General features: G+C 37.5%; 1 protein-coding gene across 1 annotated transcript in view; it reads right to left on the bottom strand.

Annotated features, from left to right (window-relative positions):
* Positions 1-21,034, bottom strand: part of PLD5 (phospholipase D family member 5) — a gene marked incomplete at both ends in the record, with an annotated part of 490,045 nt that overhangs the window by 270,635 nt on the left and 198,376 nt on the right. Inside the window, one exon of the mRNA XM_082677565.1 lies at positions 5,889-6,025. Within this exon, the coding sequence (XP_082533691.1) occupies positions 5,889-6,025 (137 nt within the window). The remainder of the gene's footprint in view (positions 1-5,888; positions 6,026-21,034) is intronic.

Below are 21,034 nucleotides of genomic sequence, written 5' to 3'. Positions count from 1 at the left end.
AGTGTATTATTTTAAGTAAGTAAATAATGGATCAGAGGAAGAAATTCAGAAGATGTGAAAAACATAAAATAGAGAAGCCAGCTTTGTAATAGAGAAATTGTAAAATTTAGAAAATATACATAAAGTGTGTGTGTGAAGGGATGCCCTATTACGGCCCTTACTATACTTTCTGTAGCCAAACCTTGGTGGTCTAGGCCACCCCTTATTAGAGAACCACTGTGGTAACTTATACATTAATTATCCAGCCTAAAATATTACACGTGTTACATTTTAAACAGACCCAAGTCCATTCACATTAGGGTGAAAGGAAATTACTGGGTTCAGGAATAGTGGGGATTATATACATAGACCGAGTTGGTCCATCCCCTTCATGCTTCAGACCAAATGGGCACAGGCTAAAATGGATAGGCAGATTTCTGGGCAAGAGTGGGCCCAACCAGGGCAGTAGTCACCGAGACACAGAACTGATTTAGAAGGATGACAGGCAAGTGGGAGGAAGTCCAGGAGCAAGGACTGCTGTAATTATCTGGATAGAATAGGTGGCAAGTGTCCATCAATATGTTTAGAAGTCAATGACAGCCCACCCAAAATTTTATGTTTACTCAGCTTGTTTAATGAGGGTTTACAGAAGTTAGTTACCATGTTATGGGAATTGGGCCTGAGATGGAAGAGAAGCAGGGTGCAAACTCGTTCTGTGTGAATTTATCCAGGAGGTGTGGTAAAGAAAAGTCCCTTTTCTAGTAAGTGTCTAATGATCTCTCTAATAAGTGGGCCAGTAACAATCCAAAACAACTGACGTAGGATTTCTCCAGGAGAGGAGAGACAGATGTAGCTGTAAAATGAAAAATGGAGGCCTGTCATCTGAATGGGTGAACGTCCCAAGGTAAGCAGGTGTTCTGTGTGGGAGCAGCAGTGAGAGGTAAGCTCCAGCATCTCTACTGGTCCCTGAGGATGTGACACGTGGGCAACTTCACAGTGCATGGTTGCCTCTTGCAGGAATGGTGTAAAATAATAATTAGGGGCACTAGTGAATCATAAAATAGCCAAAACACAGGATGTATACAATCTAAACTGGCAGTTGAAGCCATTCTTGACTCTCCAGTGTTGCCCCAGAGGCCAATGAAATATAATTTCTTAGTGAAAACTAGAAATTTTGCCTTTTACTCCTTCAGGTAATCAAGTGACGTGGAGGTTTATATTTATAAAGACTGAATCAGCAATTAAAAACACACTGGGAAATGATGGAACGTACACATAAATTCAGTACAGAGAGACAGAGAAATTGGTCAAAGTCACTTACTGAGGTCAAAAAATCTTGCTTCTGGGCATAACAACCGAGGTTGGTTGAAACGCACTTTGGAAGATAAGTTTAGAGCAGTTATTTTATTGATTTGTATGGAAAACTATAATCAAGGGTATCATTATTCTACTAATAGAGTATTATCGAAGCTAAGTAATAAAAAGAGGAAGAGAAATAAAATAAGAAGTCAGGAAAAAATAAATCACAAATAGGACATTATTTATAAGGAGATACATTGTTTTAGAAAGACATGTAAAAGTTGGGAAAACACTGAGTGGGCAGTATGATTTGGAGTGGTAATCTTTCAGAGGACAGAAAGGTATCTAGGCTAGTTAGTAGAGACAAAATGAATTAAAGTAATATATTTAGAAAAGAGTACACTGGATGAGGAGACCTTGGAAAGAGACTGTCAAAACAGTGCGAAGCCACGAACAGACTGCACAATGTCTTGTACTCTTTCAACTTTCAGGAGTGAGGAGAGGTACAAACACAGAAGGAGCTTAATTACAAGGTAGTTAGATCTCAGCAAAGGTTGCACCGAGCAAGCAGCACTTGCTCAGCAAGGAGAAGAACATAAAGAGAAAACTCTGTGAGTGAAGTAAATGGTAATTAGAAGCTGAGCACCATGTGACCTCCTCAGTGCCACCCTGAGGGTAGATAGAGTCTAGAAAGGTTATGACGGGAAAAGGTCATGAGAGGAGGACTGCAACTTTGTACAGAAGGAGTAAGTTGAGACTGGCATGCTAGAGCTTCTGCAGATTGGCAGTTTTGCCTTCTGGTCTATGTCAGCTCCAGCGTACTCAGTGGGTGCATCTCCAAATGACGTCACTTATTTTACTGGGGGCATTCCTGCCTGGAGGAACCTAGGACTGAAGAACATGGAACTCACTCTCTGCAGGCTGCTGGGGGGTTGGAGCAATGGTTGAGGCTGCCCTGTGGGCAAGGATGGGTGGAACTAGGAGTCAACCAGTTTAAGAACTGGCAGCATGGTTGAGACACAAGATCCAAGGAGGCAAGTAAGACTACATCATGCTTCAGGAAGTATCACAGACACACTGGTCATGGTCTAGCAAATGGATAAAAAGAAAATTAAAACAGAAGGAGCTGATAGTATAGGAGGAGGTTTAGGGAAGTGGGAGACTGAATATGCAAATCAGTAATGGCCAGTCCATATATATATTTGTGTGTGTATGTGTGTGTGTATATATATATATATATACAGTAGAACTCTGAGTCACAACCTGCAGCAACCTGCCCAGGAAACCAACTTCTTGTCTCTAATAACCAGCCCAGCCTGCTATACGGCAGACTTGTAGGAAGTAGGACTGCTATCTCTAGTAATAATCCAGGAGGCTAAACAATAACTTCTGAAACCAAAATGGCCAGAACTTAATAACTGCTAGCCTCCCTAACTTTTGTCCCTACTTCCAATTTAGGACCAACCAGAGAAAGCCAAGTATGTACCCCTAACCCATCATGCAGGATGCCTTCATCTAGTTAGCCCACCTCCAGCTCCCCCAGACCAACAGCCTCCAGTTAGGCCACACCACTATGAAGCTTGCCCCCTCCTCTGCCTGCCTCTGAGTCTCTGCTAAAGCACAAATGACTGAGGCGAACTGACTCGCCATAGCAAGCTCTGAATAAATAGCATCTGTTTTCATGTTTACTTCGCTCATTCTCATATGTTTGTCCTCTTTGTTTACCTCCACAGAACCAAAGATAACTAAAATCAAGATAAAGAGTAGATTCAGGATAAGTGCCAAAGTGGGGGGAATAGGAAGCTAGCTGTGAAGAGAGAAGGGGGATTCTGCACTCTTAGGAACGGACAGGGAGAGGGCTGACATTTATATATTGCTTGTTATGAGCTTCCTGCAGCTTGGTTATGGGTTTATACAACTTACTGAAGCCTCATAAAACCCTGTGAGAGAGATTTTTTTTTAATCCACCACTTTTAAGGGAAATAAAACTAAAATAGTTTTCATAACTTATCAGGAGTGGAGCGGCGTCCAAGGCCAGGTTTCCTCTTTCCACTCTGTCAGGCCACTCCCCCAAACCTCCTCTGACTTTCCCACTGCACTTCTGACCACAGAAAATCACTATGTTTGTCTCATGAACTATGGTGTAACTCCTTGTTCAGTCCTTTGTTGTTCTGCAAAAAGGTGATGAATGACATAATTATGTTAATATCTTGCCCAAGTTTACAGAGTCAGTAAGTGGTAGAATATAGATTTGAATCCAGATCTTTCAAATTTCAAAGTCCATGGTCTTTCACTACATTAGGCTACCTGGGAGGTGCAGTAGTTTGCTAGCAGGTGCAAAGGCAAAGTGGACATTAAAGTTATTGACCTGAGGTGGTTAAAAACAGTAAGGTTAGGGTACTGGAAGTAAATTTTACAGTTACTAAGGACAGTGGCAAGGGATGGGACTGGTGGCTGGAAGATCTATTAGCCAGGCACAAAGGAAGGAGAGAGAGAGTCCTGGTAGAAGGTAACGTTGCCTATGGTGATAAGGAGACAGTGGCTGATGTAAGAAAAGTTCATCAAATTAAAATGAGAATGACTGAGGGAAGATGGTGGGGCAATGGACTGTTCCACTGGAGACTGGGACTGGATTGGGGTGTAAGGAATTGCAGTTGCCCTGCCTCCACCCTGTGCTTTGGATAGAGGAGAAAAAGCAGAAGCTTCTCAGGATGTTAGGAGGAAGCCAGACGCCACCCGGGCAGATATACAAAAGTGCCTATTACAAGGCTGAGAATGTAGGAGAACAGAAATGCAAGACATAGGGGAAGAGACTGTAGAAGAGAGGAAGATCTGGAGGGGCTGCAAGTTCTGGAAAAGACAGTTGCACGTAGGGGTGCAACAAAGTAATCAGGATAGTGATTCCAACTACTCAGGGGAAAGGAAGCAGGAGCATAGTTGGTAATTGGGAGAATGTGTTCTAGATGGAGGGAGAAACAATGTTGGGTCATCAGGATTTAGTTATTGACTGAGATAGAAGAAATAACCAGACCGATATTCCAGTTGTATGAGTTAAAAAATCAAAATTAGATTAAATTATAGCTTCCCCCAAATGAAAAGAGGCATAATTCGAAGGCCTCCAACTTTTTTGTTGAAAACTACCAATATCTGGCAATGTTTGCTAAAAGGCCCTGGGTATTTTGTCTTCAGGAAGTCATCATAGTTTGACCTTTACAAAATTACTTTCTAGGTTCTGGGGTTTGCCATGTAAAGTACTCAGCAGTCTTCATTACAGGTGACGTGAGAGAGAGGGGTAGAGGCATTCCACTGAGGAAGTATGAGTCACTGGACCCTTGCCCACAGAATGTTTATATTTGTCATGTAACAGGATTAGCACAAGGTATTGATGAAGATGGAGTGATCAGGAGGCAGATGATGATGACCTGCTGTTTTTCTACTGCTTTCCTTATAATCCCAATATAATTTTTCTCCCAAATTCAGTCTGGGAAACAAACATATTTAGGAACACCTATCTAACATGAAGGAAAAAATCTAAAATGTATACTGATTTCTCTCTTGTATCCTTTGTTCTGTATAATACTGTTGCCTGGTAATTAAACTATAATGTATCATGGGTTAAACCCCCCAAAATTTCAATTGTCTTTTCCAGATTTTTTTTTTCTTCAGACATTGAACCCTCAAGGCAAAATATCCAGGATAAAAACTCACACATACATTAGGAGGCTGTGGTTGATCTTTGAAGCTAGAAAAGAGGGGCACTTTGACTAATGCTTTCCAAAGGGAAAAATAACATTTAAAATTCATTATAAGCTCTAAGTTATAATAACCATTGTAATTTTACGGCCTCACTTCGGCTTTACAGCAACATGTACATAAAAATAAGCCTCTTACTTCTCTGCCCCCCTTGGTACTTTTCTACATTCTCCTACCAACCTCAAAAAATAAAGTAGGGCTCAGGGAAGAGTTGGATGAGGAGATTTATGTGGATAAAACCATGCTGTGACTGCTGTGCAGTCAGAAGTGACCCTAGGGAAATGTTATTTAATGTACTTGAAGAGAAAAAATACAGAAATATAATGGTAAAGTTGTTGTAATTTCTGGATTAAAAATAAATTTTGTGCTAAATTGGGACAGATTGAGGAGACCTGTGTCTTCTCATAGACATGCTTATTTATTTAATCCCTAATTTTAAGTGGGAATTTTTCCTGAGATGTGTGTTTAACTTCTAATTGAAATAACAACTAGCATGGTGTCCTTTGTCCATTGGGGCCTTCATTTTTGCCAAGCTCATTATGGAACAAATCAAAACCTCATACACAGTGGTGTCCAGGAGGCAGATTGTTACAAAATTTCATTTTGCCAACCACTCCTTTGTACAGAATATGCCCTAACTGTAAAGTGAATTAAATCATTACTCATTTTTATTCCCTTGGTCTAAATAAAAGTAAGAGCATCAGTGGACAGTGAGTCATGTCTCAGTTTAACCCAGTGGGAAGTTGGGTGACCATGTGTGTTTATGATATTTTTCTCTCCACTCTCCAGGACCCTCTTTAACCTTCTCACCCACTCCCTAAAAGAGAATTTTTAAATTTTTGTTTGTTACCTCTTACCGACATTTATTTTGACAATTTTTTTCTGAGAGCCCATCCTCATCCTCTCCCATGATGTCCACGGCTGAAAATATCAATGCAACGAGAATGGCAAAGCAGCACACCAGTGCAAAGATGACGATGCACTTCTGTTGGGACTGCAAGAGAGAAAGAAGAAAAAGAAAAGTAAGTAAAGCACCTTTTGCTTAGGAAACTCAAGATGTGGCAGCTTTTCAAAGTTCTAGGCAAAACCCTTTGGGGGGGCTTCCCTGGTGGCGCAGTGGTTGAGAATCTGCCTGCCAATGCAGGGGACGCAGGTTCGAGCCCCGGTCTGGGAAGATCCCACATGCCGCGGAGCAACTAAGCCCGTGCGCCACAGCTACTGAGCCTGCGCGTCTGGAGCCTGTGCTCTGCAACAAGAGAAGTTCGCGACAGTGAGAGGCCCGCGCACCGCGATGAAGAGTGGCCCCCGCTCGCCGCAACTAGAGAAAGCCCACGCACAGAAACGAAGACCCAACACAGCAAAGATAAATAAATAAATTTATAAAAAAAAAAAAAAAACCCTTTGGGGAATAATTAGTTTTGTCACTGCCAGAGAAGGGCCGCTCTCTGGGTGAAATGCCTAAGACCTTTATGCTTATTCCTCAACATAGCTTTCAAATCCCTGCCAAATATGTTAGAATCTATTAAATAATTTAGGTGCTGCATCAAGATTTCCAAACGAATTTGCTCTTCTTTCTAATCAAAAGTAGTCCAGAAAAGATCACTACAAGACCCATTATTGCAAATTAAAAATGAAACACAGGGTGGCTCAATAATTATTCTCTGTCCCCTGTTATTACCACCATTTTCCAAACTCTATGCAAACTGCATTCAAATTCTGTATCTTCTTGCTTTTCCCATCTCATCTTGCTCTAAGATATTTATGGCATGATGACTTCAGGAAAGATGTCCTTGTGGTCAGTATGAATTCTGCACTTTGATCAGAAAATTAAATCTATCAGATCCCAGCATCATGGGTCATTAGGCAACATCATTCATTTCAAAACACTGAATAAAATCTTAACCAACATTCACACTCTTGATATGGTTTTCACTTAGAAACACAAGCTCAAGTTCCAGGTGGTCAAAGAAAATCACATCCTTATCTTTAGGCCCAAGTGTTGGAATTCAAGACATCCCTATCTCCAGGGGTTCACGGTCAAAGGTGGCGTAAGATAAGGCCATGTTAACTAGGCAAAGCCATGACCACTGGGACAAATAATTTTGCCTGTTTTCAATTTATTAGGTAAATCTGGATGGGGAGGAGAGAAGAAAGAAGAATTTTTAAGTCTTTGTGCAGCTTCTAGGAACTATTTTCAGAAGGGGTAAGGGTGACCTTTGACCAGGCAGCCAGAAGCACTTTCTTAGTGATAGGATACATACATACACAGACATGCGTGCACATGTGCGCGCGTGCACGCGCGCACACACACACACACACACATACACACACACACATTTCAGAGCTTTGTTAAAACCAGCTGGCTTTGTCTCCTCCTACCACCCTCTTGCCCTTCATCCCTGTAGCCACGTAGTCTCCAAAGAATCAAGGAACCTCCTAAAGTCCAGTTTGTCCAGGGGCAGCCTCAGGTTACAGATTACAGAGAAAGACGTAGTCAGGAAATAATGTCTGTGACCAGGCACTACAGATCAAATGGTTGTTTCCTTTTAGTGTTTTCTCATCCTCCCTCAGGTCTTCTCTCATAGTAGAACCTACTCCAAGTCCATTCTTGCCTGTCATTATGCTCTTCTCCGACTGGCACACTCAGAGAGAAAGTGGGGGAAAGCCCAAGGAAGATACACCATTGTTCTTTAACCCTAGGCTCTGGGTTTCTCTAAGGCATGGATTGTTTTATTCTTTCCATCCACATGCAACGAGCAAAGAGCCTAACAAACAGAAGGTGCTCAAGAGATAGTTATTGTATAAACAAATACAGAGTGAATGAATGAAATTTAAATCACAATGAATATTTCTCAGGATGGAGAGCAACTAGAGGTATTTCTCTCAGTGACCTTCCTGAAAATGGGTTTATTTCCACATTTTGGTGACTGTAAATCTTATAGCTCATTCTTTTTCACTCTTTGTGGGAGCTAGAGGCAATTCATGGGCCATGCTTACCAACTCTGTAAAACTCTGCAGAATAGGTTTACTTGGCATTCATCCCCAATTCTTCACTAATTTTATCTAATTTTATCTTTAAGAAGCAGCACAGTAAACTAGTTGAAGGCTCAGACTTTGGAAAAAGATTGCCTGGACTCTGCCACTTACTGGTTGTATGCATTTGGGCAAGTTATTTGGTCTTTATGCTTTAGATTCCTTGTCTGTAAAATGGGCATCATCATAATAATAACAACTACCTTTATGGGGCTGTTACTAAAACTTAAATTAAATGAGATACTTTATGTAAAGTACTTAGAACAGTACCTGAAAAATAGCACTAAATGAGTGTTTGCTGTTGTTAGTATATTGTAGTATATGCACCTCTGTAAGCTGTCTCAAATATTTTGGGGAAACAAGGTAAAAATATGAATAAACAAAAAACATACAACAAAAAATGCAATTATGTGTAAGAGAGAGGCTGAGAGACAGAGAGAACGAGAGGAAGAAATAAGACAAAAAGAGAGAAAAGAAATGTGAGATGGAAGTTTTCTAGGATAAAATTCAGAAATTGTTCTATATCAGTCTCAGAATCCAAAACTCTAAAGCAGCATTTCTCAAACTTAAGCACGCATCTAAATCACCTGGTCTGGGATGGGGCCCAAAAGTGTGCATTTATAACAAGTTCCCAGGATATGTTGATGCTCCTGGTCCAGGTGCCACACTTGGACGTATCAAAGTGTCATCTCTACTAAACGCTACTTAATACATGTTCATCCTTCAAATTCACCTGCCCGTAGTAGTTTATTTTCAAACATTAAAGGGATCATGATAAATACACTCTATTAATCTAAATGTAAATCTTGTGATTTATTTTCTTTGTAGGGGCTTAAACAATTATTTAAACAAAAAATTTTTAAATTTTGGAATAAATTGTCTTCTGCCCTTTACTTTTTATTTATTTAATGATACTCATTACTTGTACGATCAGAAAATGTCTGCTATTAACTATTTTGAGAAAGTATATAGTATGAAAAAGAAAATAAATCACCCAGATTCCCACTCAGACATAACTGCCATTAACATTTTCTTCTGGTTCTTTCCTGTACTACATCTACCTACATAACAATCTGATAATATTTATAGCATGCTATATATAGCTTTACATTCTACTTTTTGCACGTAATCATGTTTTAATATATTAAATATTCTTTTAAAGCATAGTTTTAAATTGTTGTATAGTATCTCATTGCATGAAAAATCATTGTCTCCCTTACTCACAAAACTTTCCTTCAAAGCCACTCATTTTACAACAGAAAAAAAAAGATTAAACATTTTCCCCATTTTATCCATTTCTCTATATAAATTATAAATAGAAACAAACAAAAAGCTTTTAGAGAGATTTGAAATAATGTAATGATATTCACATTAATCCAGTCCAGAAAAGCCTCTAACCTAGGACAATATAATTAAATATTTTCTCAGAAAGAATCCTAGAGAGAGCAGCATGAATATACCATGTCAGATACATAGTGGGTACTCAATGAATGAATCCTACTGAAGTTAATACTAAATGCTTCCTCTATAACAACATTGATTCCTTTCCCTCTATTCTGATTTTTATGATAAAACAGTAAATAAGAATTCTAGTTAATATGTGTGCTATTGAAGTACTTTGATGTAATAACCCTCACAAATTTCTATTCACTTCTATTGATTCAATTCTATATTATCAACTTTTATTAAAATGAACAATTGAACTATTTTCATTTTATTTTCATTTATTATTTTCATTTTAGTTTGTCAAATAAGAGAAATTCAGACTCTGATATTCATTTTCAAACGTCTCCTTGAAACAATGTACTATAACAATAAGAGATCATACCACTAATTTCTTTAGTCTCATTTATTTTCCAACTCATCAAAAGTGAAAGATTCTGTTCAAATGACAGCATAGGAGTCTTGTAAATGAGACCAAACTCCAGGTTACTAAGAGATTTATTCATTTTCAAATCCTTAACAGATCATTTCAGATCATTCAGGAATTGATTTGAAACACACTTTTTTGTTTGTATTGAATTGAATCAAGGGAAGCAAAGTTTTAAAGAGAATCCATAAACATGATTACAACCTAAACTTCACTGATGACTCAACCTATTAAAAGAAAACAATATTTGAAATGCTATTATTAGTGACAATCAGTTCTTTTCACTGTACTTTACACTGAAGCTATTTTGAAAAGACTTATTTGCTTGGTTAAGAAATAAATCTAATTATGCTAACTTTGAAAATATTTGAATACCATATCCTTATCAAATACATTTTATCTCAATACAGAAAAGAGGTGTATAACCTCTAAATGAGAAAAGAATATTAAATTTTAAAATTAGAAGTATTATGTTTCCAACTTGGGGCTTATATACCATTTGACAAGCTCTTAAAATGAATTTTTACCTAGAGGCAAAATGTAAATAAGCAAAAATTAACCATAAATTAAAATTATTCATATTATTTTTCATTCATTTACCATGACTAGTTTTTTTTGAACAAGATCATGGCAAAGTTTTAAAAATAACCACTTTTATGTATGTAGATTTTAATGCCCACAAAGCTGGAAGTTCCGGTACAATTATTCTCCATGTGAAAGATGTGCAAACTAAGTCAAAGATGTTTAGTTACCGAGCTGTCCAAGGTGACCCAACCAGTTGGTTGGAGACAGTCCAGGGATTTAATTTAGGTCTCAAAACCTCAAGTCTCTAGATCTGTTTTCTAGATCCAAATTTTTCTTTTTTTTTCTTTTCTTGACTTCATTTTCTACTTAGCTATGGTTATTTTATTATTATTGTTAGTTTTTGGTTCACAAATTCTCATGGTGGTCCATTAGTGTAGAAATGAAGATTGGACATTTGACTCTAAGCTGTGGACACAAGGCATTCCTGAGTCTGTAGGACTTTCCTATGATTCTAGATGTGTTCCTATCCTGAGTGCCTAGATATGTGCCCAGAAAACAGGATACTCAGAAGATCCAAAGTAATCTTAGCTAATGACTTATCAACTCCTAAGTAATGGCCATACTTTGGAACAGTATCAGAAACTCTAAACTCTAAGTACTTAAGGGCTTTGCTTTGAAAATCACTTTAGAAGAATTATCACTTAACTCTCCACATATATTTTGTTGCTCCTTAGGGTTCTAGCTTAGGATTTTCTCTTTTCCCTCTGTAACCCCTTCCTGAGGTATTTTACTTCCAGGTCTGCACTGGCTATATATACCAATAACTTCCCAAAGTATATCACCAGCTCAGAGTGCCCAACTGAGTATCAGAACATCCTGAATGAGCTTCCACACCATGGCACAAAAAGGGGAACACTGGAAACACTCAATCTCTCTAAGTTGAGGAGACAAAGTTGGGATTTTAGAAAGGCCAAATCAGCTAGAGTCCACAGGACAGAGTACTAACGAGAGGAGATCTTCACAGAAGGAGTTGTGGAAATCTTCAGGGTCTCCTTGTGTATAAGGAAACTACCTGAGGACTAGAAAAGAATCACTTGAAAGGAGCAGGTGGAACAATCCCTAACCCAGCATGGGTCCAGGAAGACTTGGTGTTCCCAAAAAAAAAGAGTGGAAAAATCTCAAGTGCACATGAAACATTCTCCAGGATAGATCATATGTTACACCAAAAAACAAGTCCTAATAAATTTAAGAAGATGGAAATCATATCACACATCTTTTCTGAGCATGATGGTATGAAATTAAAAATCACTAACAAGAAAAATGGAAAATTCAAAAATATCTGGAGATTAAAAAACACACTAGTGAATGGAAAAACAATGGGTCAATGGAGAAACCAAAAGAGAAATTAAAAAATACCTTGAGATAAATGAAAATGGAAATACAACATACCAAAGATTATGGAATGCAGCAAAAGCACTTGTAAGAGGGAAGTTCATGGCAATAAATACTTAACTCAAGAAACAAAAATACACAACCTAACTTTACACCTTGAGAAACTAGAAAAAGAACAAACGAACTTAAAGTTAGTAGAAGGAAAGAAATAACAAAGGTCAAAGCAGAAATATTGATAAATGAAATAGAGATTAAAAGGATAATAGAAAAGATCAATGAAAATAAGAGTTGGTTCTTTGAAAAGATAAAATTGAGAAACCTTTAGCTATACTCACTGAGGAAAAAAAAAGAGAGAAAGTTCAAATAAATAAAATCAGAAATGAAAGAGGAGACATTACAACTAGCACCATAGAAAAACAAAGGATCGTAAGACTAACATGAACAATTATACACCAACAAATTGGACAAACTAGAAGCAATGGAAACTTGTAACACTGAATCATGAAAAACAGAAAATGTGAATAGACTAATTACTTAGTAAGGCGATTGATTACTAATCAAAAACCGCCCAACAAACAAAAGTCCAGGACCAGAAAGCTTCACTGGTAAATCATGCCAAATATTCAAAGAAGAATATGAATCCTTCTCAAACCAAAAAACAGAAGAGGAAGGAATACTTCCAAACTCATTTTACAAGGCCAGCATTACTCTAATACGAGAACCAGACAAGGATACCACAAGAAAAGAAAATTATAGGCCAATATCCCTGATGAATGTAGATTCAAAAATCCTCAACAAAACATCAGCAAACAAAATGCAACAATACATTAATGTACACACTGCTATATTTAAAATGGATAACCAACAAGGACCTACTGTATAGCACAATGTTATATTTAAAATGGATAAACAACAAGGACCTACTGTATAGCACTCTGCTCAATGTTATGTGCAGCCTGGATGGGAGGGGAGTTTGGGGGAGAATGGGTACATGTTTATCTATGGATGAGTTGCTTTGCTGTGTACCTGAAACTATCACAACATTGTTAATCAACTATTCTCCAATATAAAATTAAAAGTTTAAAAACAAAACAATACATTAAAAGATCATACACCATAATTAAATGGAACTCATTCTAGGGATGCAAGGATGGTTCAACATCTGCAAGTCAATGTGATATGCCACATTGACAAAATGAAGAAAAAAATCATATGATCATCTCAATAGATGCAAAAACATCACATGACAAAATTCAACATCAATTTATAATAAAAACTCTCAACAAAGTGGATACAGAAGGAACATACCTCAAAATAATAAAGGCCATACATGACAAGCCCACAGCTAACATACTCAATGGTGAAAAGCTGAAAGCTTTTTCTCTAAGATCAGGAACAAAATAATGATGCTAATTCTAACCAATTTTATTCAACATAGTATTGAAAGTCCTAGTCAGGGCACTTAGGTGAGAAAAAAAAATAGAGGCATACAAATTAGAAAGGAAAAATTGAAACTCTCACTATTTGCAGATGGCAAGATATTAGATATAGAAACTGAAGATTCCACCAAAAAAAACCTGTTAGACTTAATAAGCAAATTCAGTAAAGTTGCAGGATACAAAACCAATATACAAAAACCTATTGTGTTTCTATACACTAATAACAAACTATTAAATAGAGAAATTAAGAAAACAATCACATTTACTATTGCATCAAAAAGAATAAAATACCTAGGAATAATATTAATCAAGGAGATGATAAATCTGTAAACTGAAAACCAGAGGCATACCTCAGAGATATTGTGGGTTCAGTTCCAGACCACTGCAATAAAGTGAATATCACAATAAAGCAAATCACACAACTTTTTTTGGTTTCCCAGTGCATATTAAAGTTATGCTTACAGATAATTGTATCCTACTGAGTGTACAATAGCATAATATCTAAAAAATGTACATACCTTAACTAAAATGCTTTATTGCTAAAATTTCTAATCATCATCGGAGCTCTCCAGTAAGGTGATTGATTAGTGAGTCATAATCTTTTTGCAATAGTAACATCAAAGATCACAGATCACCATAACAAATATAATAGCAATATAAAGTTTGAAATGTTGCAAGAATTACCAAAATGTGACAAAAGGCAAGAAGTAAGTATATGCTGTTGGAAAAACAGCACTGACCAACTTGCCACAAATCTTTAATATGTAAAAAACACAATATCTGCAAAGCACAACAAAGTAAAGCACAATAAAATGAGGTATACTGTATAAGACATTAATGAAAGGAATTGAGGAAGACACAAAAAAATGGAAAGATATTCTCTGCTCATGGAATGGAAGAGTGAATATTGTTTAAAATGTCCATACCACCCAAAGCAATCTACAGATTGAATGCAATCTCTATCAAAATTGCAATGGCATTTTTCACAGAAACAGAACAAACAATCCTAAAATATGTAAGGAAACACAAAAGACCCTGAATAGTCAAAATAACCTTGAGAAAGAAGAACAAAGATGGAAGCATCATGCTCCCTGATTTCAAACTATATTACAAAGCTGTATTAATCAAAACAGTATCTACTGACATAAAAACAGACACATAGCTCAATGGACCAGTACACAGAGTCCAGAAATAAATCCACATGTATATGGTCAATTAATACACAACAAAGGAGCCAAGAATACACAAGGGGGATAGGACAGTCTCTTCAATAAATAGTTTGGGAAAATTGGGCAGCCATATGTAAAAGAATGAAACTGGACTACTACCTTACACCATACACAAATATTAACTCAAAATGGGTTCAAGAGTTGAACATAAGACCTAAAACCACGAAATCCTTAGAAGGAAACATAGATGGTAAGCTCCTTGACATCAGTCTTGGTAATGATTTTTGGATCTGACACCAAAAACAAAGACAACAAAAGCAAAAATAAACAAGTGGGACTGCATCAAACTAAGCTTCTGGACAGGAAAGAAAACCATCAACAAAATAAAAAGGCAATCTACTGAATAGGAGAAAATATTGCAAATCATATACCTGATAAGGGGTTAATCTCCAAAATATATGTAAGAACTTATACAACACAAAAGAAAAAGCAATTTGATTAAAAAAATGAGCATAAGATCTGAAAAGACATGTTCTTAAAGAAGGCATACAGATGGCCAATAGATAAATGAAAAGATGCTCAGCATCACTAAACATCAGGGAAATGCAAGTCAAAACCATAATGGGATATCACTTCACACCTGTTAAAATGGCAATTATCAGAAAGACAGGAAATAGCAAGTGTTGCTAAGGATGTGGAAAAAAGGGAACCCTTGGGCACTGCTGATGGGAATGTAAATTGGTACAGCCACTATGAAAACAGTATGGAGATTTCTCAAAAAATTTAAAAAAAAGCCGCCATACGATCCAGCAGTTCCACTTCTGGGTATTTATCTGAAGAAAATGAAAACACTAACTCAAAAAGATATATGCAACCCCCATATTCATTGCAGCATTATTTATAACCTAAGGGTCCATCAAAAGATGAAGGGATAAAGAAAATATACATATATTTCAGCCATAAGAAAGAATGAAATTTTACCATTTCTGACAACATGAATGGACCTGGAGCACATTACGTTAAGTGAAATAAGTCAGACAGAGAAAGACAAATACTATATAATTGTACTTATATGTAGAATCCGAAACAAAACAAAACCAAGCTCATAGATACACAGAATAGACTGGTGGTTTTCAGAGTTGGGGAGCAGAGCGTGGGCAAAATGGGTGACGGAGGTCAGAAGGTACAAACATCCAGTTACAAAATAAGTAAGCCATGGGGATGTAATGTACAGCATGGTGACTACAGTTAATAATACTGTACTGCATATTTTTTTTTTTGCTGTACGCAGGCCTCTCACTGCTGTGGTCTCTCCCGTTGCGGAGCACAGGCTCCGGACGTGCAGGCTCAGCGGCCATGGCTCACGGGCCCAGCCGCTCCGCGGCATGTAGGATCTTCCCGGACTGGGGCACGAACCCGTGTCCCCTGCATCGGCAGGCGGACTCTCAACCACTGCGCCACCAGGGAAGGCCTGTACTGCATATTTTTAAATTGCTAAGAGAGTAGATCTTAAAAGTCCTCATCACAAGAAAGAAAAATTTGTAACTATGTATGGTGTCAGGTACTAAGCAGATTTACCTTGGTGATCATTTTGTAATATATACAAATACTGCATCATTATGTTGTATACCTGAAAATAATATAATATTATAAGGCAATTAAAAATATAAAAATATTTTAAAGATAATATTTCATGATAAGATGAAAATGCACATTTCATCCACTAGTAATAAACTCAAAGTTTATAATCTATATTTTATAATATATGCTTGGAAATATGACAAAACTCAGGCACAAGCCATATCCAAATACCAATTAATTTTCTAAATCAGTTTTTGCTCACTGAATTATATTAAAGTATATGAGAAAAGATCCAGTCATTTCTTTAAAATTTACTATGTATGAGGAACTAACTGAACAGCTAAACATATTATCTCATTTATGTTCACAATTCAATGATAAAAAATTATAAAGTACTGAGGTTACTTGGAGAGCCAGAATTGAGATCTAGGTATTTTAATTCCAGACCATGCTCTTTTAACTACTATGGTATACAGCTTACTACCATATAGTTTTTCAAAAGAGAAAACTGGGTTAGCACAAATATATTGCCCAAGAAAAACCATATGACATTGGATAACTTTCATAATCTGCCTAACTAGCCACTGGACAAAATGTGTTTACTACTTTAAAATTTGTATTTGAGTGGATTACCCATGCATCTATAGACTCTTTTAGCCAGGGTGAAAATGTGACCGTATTAGCCACTGTTATATTCTGAAAAGAGAAACTAAAATAAAACAAAACAAAATTCTAGAATTGAGAAATACATTGGATGGGATTAATAGCAGATTAGACACAACATAAGAAGAGTTTAGTAAACTCTATGAAAACACTGTGAAAAAATAGTAGAAGAAAAATGAACAGAATACCAGTGAGCTGTAAGACAACTCAAGAGACAAGCTCGAGAGACAGGCGTAAGCCGCGGCTATCAGCGCTGACACCAGAGACTGGCATGACACGCTAAAGCTGCTGCTGCAGCCACCAAGAATCCTGTGTGCAAGCGCAGGTCACTATCCACACCTTCCCTCCTAGGAGCCTGTGCAGCCTGCCCCTGCCAGGGTCCCGTAATCCAGGGACAACTTCCCCGGGAGAACACACGGCATGCCTCAGGTTGTTGCAACATCATGCCATCCTCTGACACCACAGGCTTGCCCCGCTTTCCGTACCCCTCCCTCCCACCAACCTGAGTGAGCCAGAGCCCCCGAATCAGCTGCTCCTTTAACCCCATCCTATCTGGGTGAAGAACAGACGCCAGAGGGTGACCTACATGGAGAGGCAGGGCCAAATCCAAAGCTGAACCCCAGGAGCTGTACGAGCAAAGAAGAGAAAGGAAAATTTCTCCATGCAGCCTCAGAAGCAGTGGATTAAATCTCCACAATAAACTTGATGTACCCTGCATCTGTGGAACACCTGAATAGACAACATCCCAAAATTGAGGTGGTGGACTTTGGGAGCAACTGTAGACTTGGGTTTGCTGTATGCGACTGCCTAGTTACTTATTTATATGGTTATCTCAGTTTATTTTTTCTACTTGTTATCATTGGTGGATTTGCTTATTGATTTGGTAGCTCTCTTCTTTTCTTTATTACTTTTTAATTTTAGTAATATATTTCTTAAATTTTTTATTTTAATAACTTTATTCTATTTTCTTCTCTTTCGTTCTTTCTTTTCTCCCTGTTTTTCTGAGCTGTGTGGCTGACAGGGTCTTCGTGCTCCGGCTGGGTAAAAGGCCTGAGCCTCTGAGAGGGAGAGCCGAATTTAGGGCACTGGTCCACCAGAGACCTCCTGGCCCAACGTAATATCAAACACTGAGAGCTCTACCAGAGATCTCCGCCTCAATGCTAAGACCCAGCCCCACTCAACAACCAGCAAGCTCCAATGATGGACAAACCAAGCCAAACAACTAGCAAGGACAAAACCCAACGCATCAGCAGAGAGACTGCCTAAAATCATACTAAGCTCACAGAAAGCCCAAAACACACCAACGGATGTGATCCTGCCCACCAGAAAGAAAAGATCCAGCCTTATCCACCAGAACACAGGCACTAGTCCCCCCCACCAGGAAGCCTACAAAACCCACTGAACCAACAATACCCACTGGGGGCAGACACCAAAAACAAGGGGAACTACGAACTGCAGCCTGTGAAAAGGAGACCCCAAACACAGTAAGTTAAGCAAAATGAGAAGACAGAAAAACACACAGCAGATGAAGGAGCAAGGTAAAAACCCACTAGACCAAACAAATGAATAGGAAATAGGCAGTCTACCTGAAAAAGAATTCAGAGTAATGATAGTAAAGATGATCCAAAATCATGGAAATAGAATGGAGAAAATACAAGAAATGTTTAACAAGGGCTTAGAAGAAATAAGGAGCAAACAAAAAACGATGAACAACACAATACATGAAATTAAAAATTCTCAAGAAGGCATCAATAGCAGAATAACTGAGGCAGAAGAACAGGTAAGTGACCTGGAAGATAAAATAGTGGAAATAACTACCACAGAGCAGAAAAAAGAAAAAAGAATGAAAAGAATTGAGGACAGCCTCAGAGACTTCTGGGACAACATTAAACACACCACCATTCAAATTACAGGGGTCCCAGAAGAAGAAGAGAAAAAGAAAGGGACTGAGAAAATATTTGAAGACATTATAGTGGAAAATTCCCTAATATGCGAAAGGAAAAAGTAATTTAAGTCCAAGAAGCACAGAGAGTCCCATACAGGATAAATCCAAGGAGAAATATGCTAAGACATATATTAATCAAACTATCAAAAATTAAATACAAAGAAAAAATAGTGAAAGCAGCAAGGGAAAAGCAACAAATAACATACAAGGGAATCTCCATAAGGTTACCAGCTGATCTTTCAGCAGAAACACTGCAAGCCAGAAGGGAGTGGCAGGACATATTTAAAGTGATGAAAGGGAAAAACCTACAACCAAGATTACCCAGCAAGGATCTCATTCAGATTTGATGGAGAAATTAAAACCTTTGCAGACGAGCAAAACTAAGAGAATTCAGCACCACCAAACCAGCTTTACAACAAATGTTAAAGGAACTTCTCTATGCAGGAAACACAAGAGAAGGAAAAGACCTACAATAACAAACCCAAAACAATTAAGAAAATGGTAAAAGGAATACACTTACCGATAATTACCTTAAATGTAAATGGATTAAAGGCTCCAACCAAAAGACATAGACTGCCTGAATGGATACAAAAACAAGACCCATATATATGCTGTCTACAAGAGACCCATTTCAGACCTAGGGACACATACAGACAGAAAGTGAGGGATGGAAAAAGAAATTCCATGCAAATGGAAATCAAAAGAAAGATGGAGTAGCAATTCTCATATAAGACAAAACAGACTTTAAAATACTTTTACAAGAGACAAAGAAGGCCACTACATAATGATCAAGGGATAAATCCAAGAAGATATAAGAATTGTGAATATTTATGCACCCAACATAAAGCACCTCAATACATAATGCAAATGCTAATAACCATTAAAAGGGGAAATCGACAGGAACACAATCATAGTATGGGACTTTAACACCCCACTTTCACCAATGCACAGATCATCCAAAATGAAAATAAATAAGGACACACAAGCTTTAAATGATACATTAAACAAGATGGACTTAATTGATATTTATAGGACATTCCATGCAAAAACAACAGAATACACTTTCTTCTCAAGTGCTCATGGAAGATTCTCCAGGATAGATCATATCTTGGGTCACAAATCAAGCCATGGTATATTTAAGAAAATTGAAATGATAACAAGTATCTTTTCCAACCACAACGCTATGAGACTAGATATCAATTACAGGAAAAAATATGTAAAAAATATAAACACATAGAGCCTAAACAATATGCTACTAAATCCCCAAGAGATCACTGAAGAAATCAAAGAGGAAATAAAAAATACCTAGAAACAAATGACAATGAAACACAACAGCCCAAAACCTATGGGATGCAGCAAAAGCAGCTCTGAGGGAAGTTTATAGCCATACAATCCTACCTCAAGAAACAAGAAAATCTCAAATAAACAACCTAACCTTACAGCTAATGCCATCAAAGAAAGAAGAACCAAAAGAGCCCTACAGTTAGCAGAAGGAAAGAAATCATAAAGATCAGATCAGAAATGAACGAAAAAGAAATGAAGGAAACAATAGCAAAGATCAATAAAACTAAAAGCTGGTTCTTTGAGAAGATAAACAAAATTGATAAACCATTAGCCAGACTCATCAAGAGAAAAAGGGAGAAGACTCAAATCAATAGAATTATAAATCAAAAAGGAGAAGTAACAACTAACACTGCAGAAATACAAATGATCATGAGAGACTACAAGCTACTATATGAGAATAAAATGAACAACCTGGAAGAAACGGACAAATTCTTAGAAAATTGAAAACTTTCAAGACTGAACCAGGAGGAAAGAGAAAATATAAACAGACCAATCACAAGCAATGAAATTGGAACTGTTATTAAAAATCTTCCAACAAACAAAAGCCCAGGACCAGATGGATTCACAGGCAAATTCTGTCAAACATTTAGAGGAGAGCTAACACCTATCCTTCTCAAACTCTTCCAAAATATAGCAGAGGGAGGAACACTCCTAAACTCATTCAATGAGGCCACCATCACCCTGATACCAAAGCCAGACAAACATGTCACAAAGAAAGAAAACTACAGGCCAATATCACTGGTGAACATAGATGCAAAAATCCTCAACAAAATAATAGCAAACACAATCCAGCCACACATTAAAAGGATCATACACCATGATCAAGTGGGGTCTATCCCAGGAATGCAAGGATTCTTCAAGGCACGCAAATCAATCAATGTGATACATATTAACAAGCTGAAGGATAAAAACCAGATGATCAACTCAATAGATGCAGAATAAGCTTTCAACAAAATTCATGACTCATGTATGATAAAAGTTCTCCAGAATGTGGGCATAGAGGGAACTTACCTGAACATAATAAAGGCCATATATGACAAAC

The sequence above is a fragment of the Grampus griseus genome (assembly GCF_964374135.1).
Source record: "Grampus griseus genome assembly, chromosome: 1".
Classification (NCBI taxonomy): domain Eukaryota; kingdom Metazoa; phylum Chordata; class Mammalia; order Artiodactyla; family Delphinidae; genus Grampus; species Grampus griseus.
Note: the sequence above shows the minus strand (reverse complement) of the source record. Positions and strands in the feature narration are given on the sequence as shown.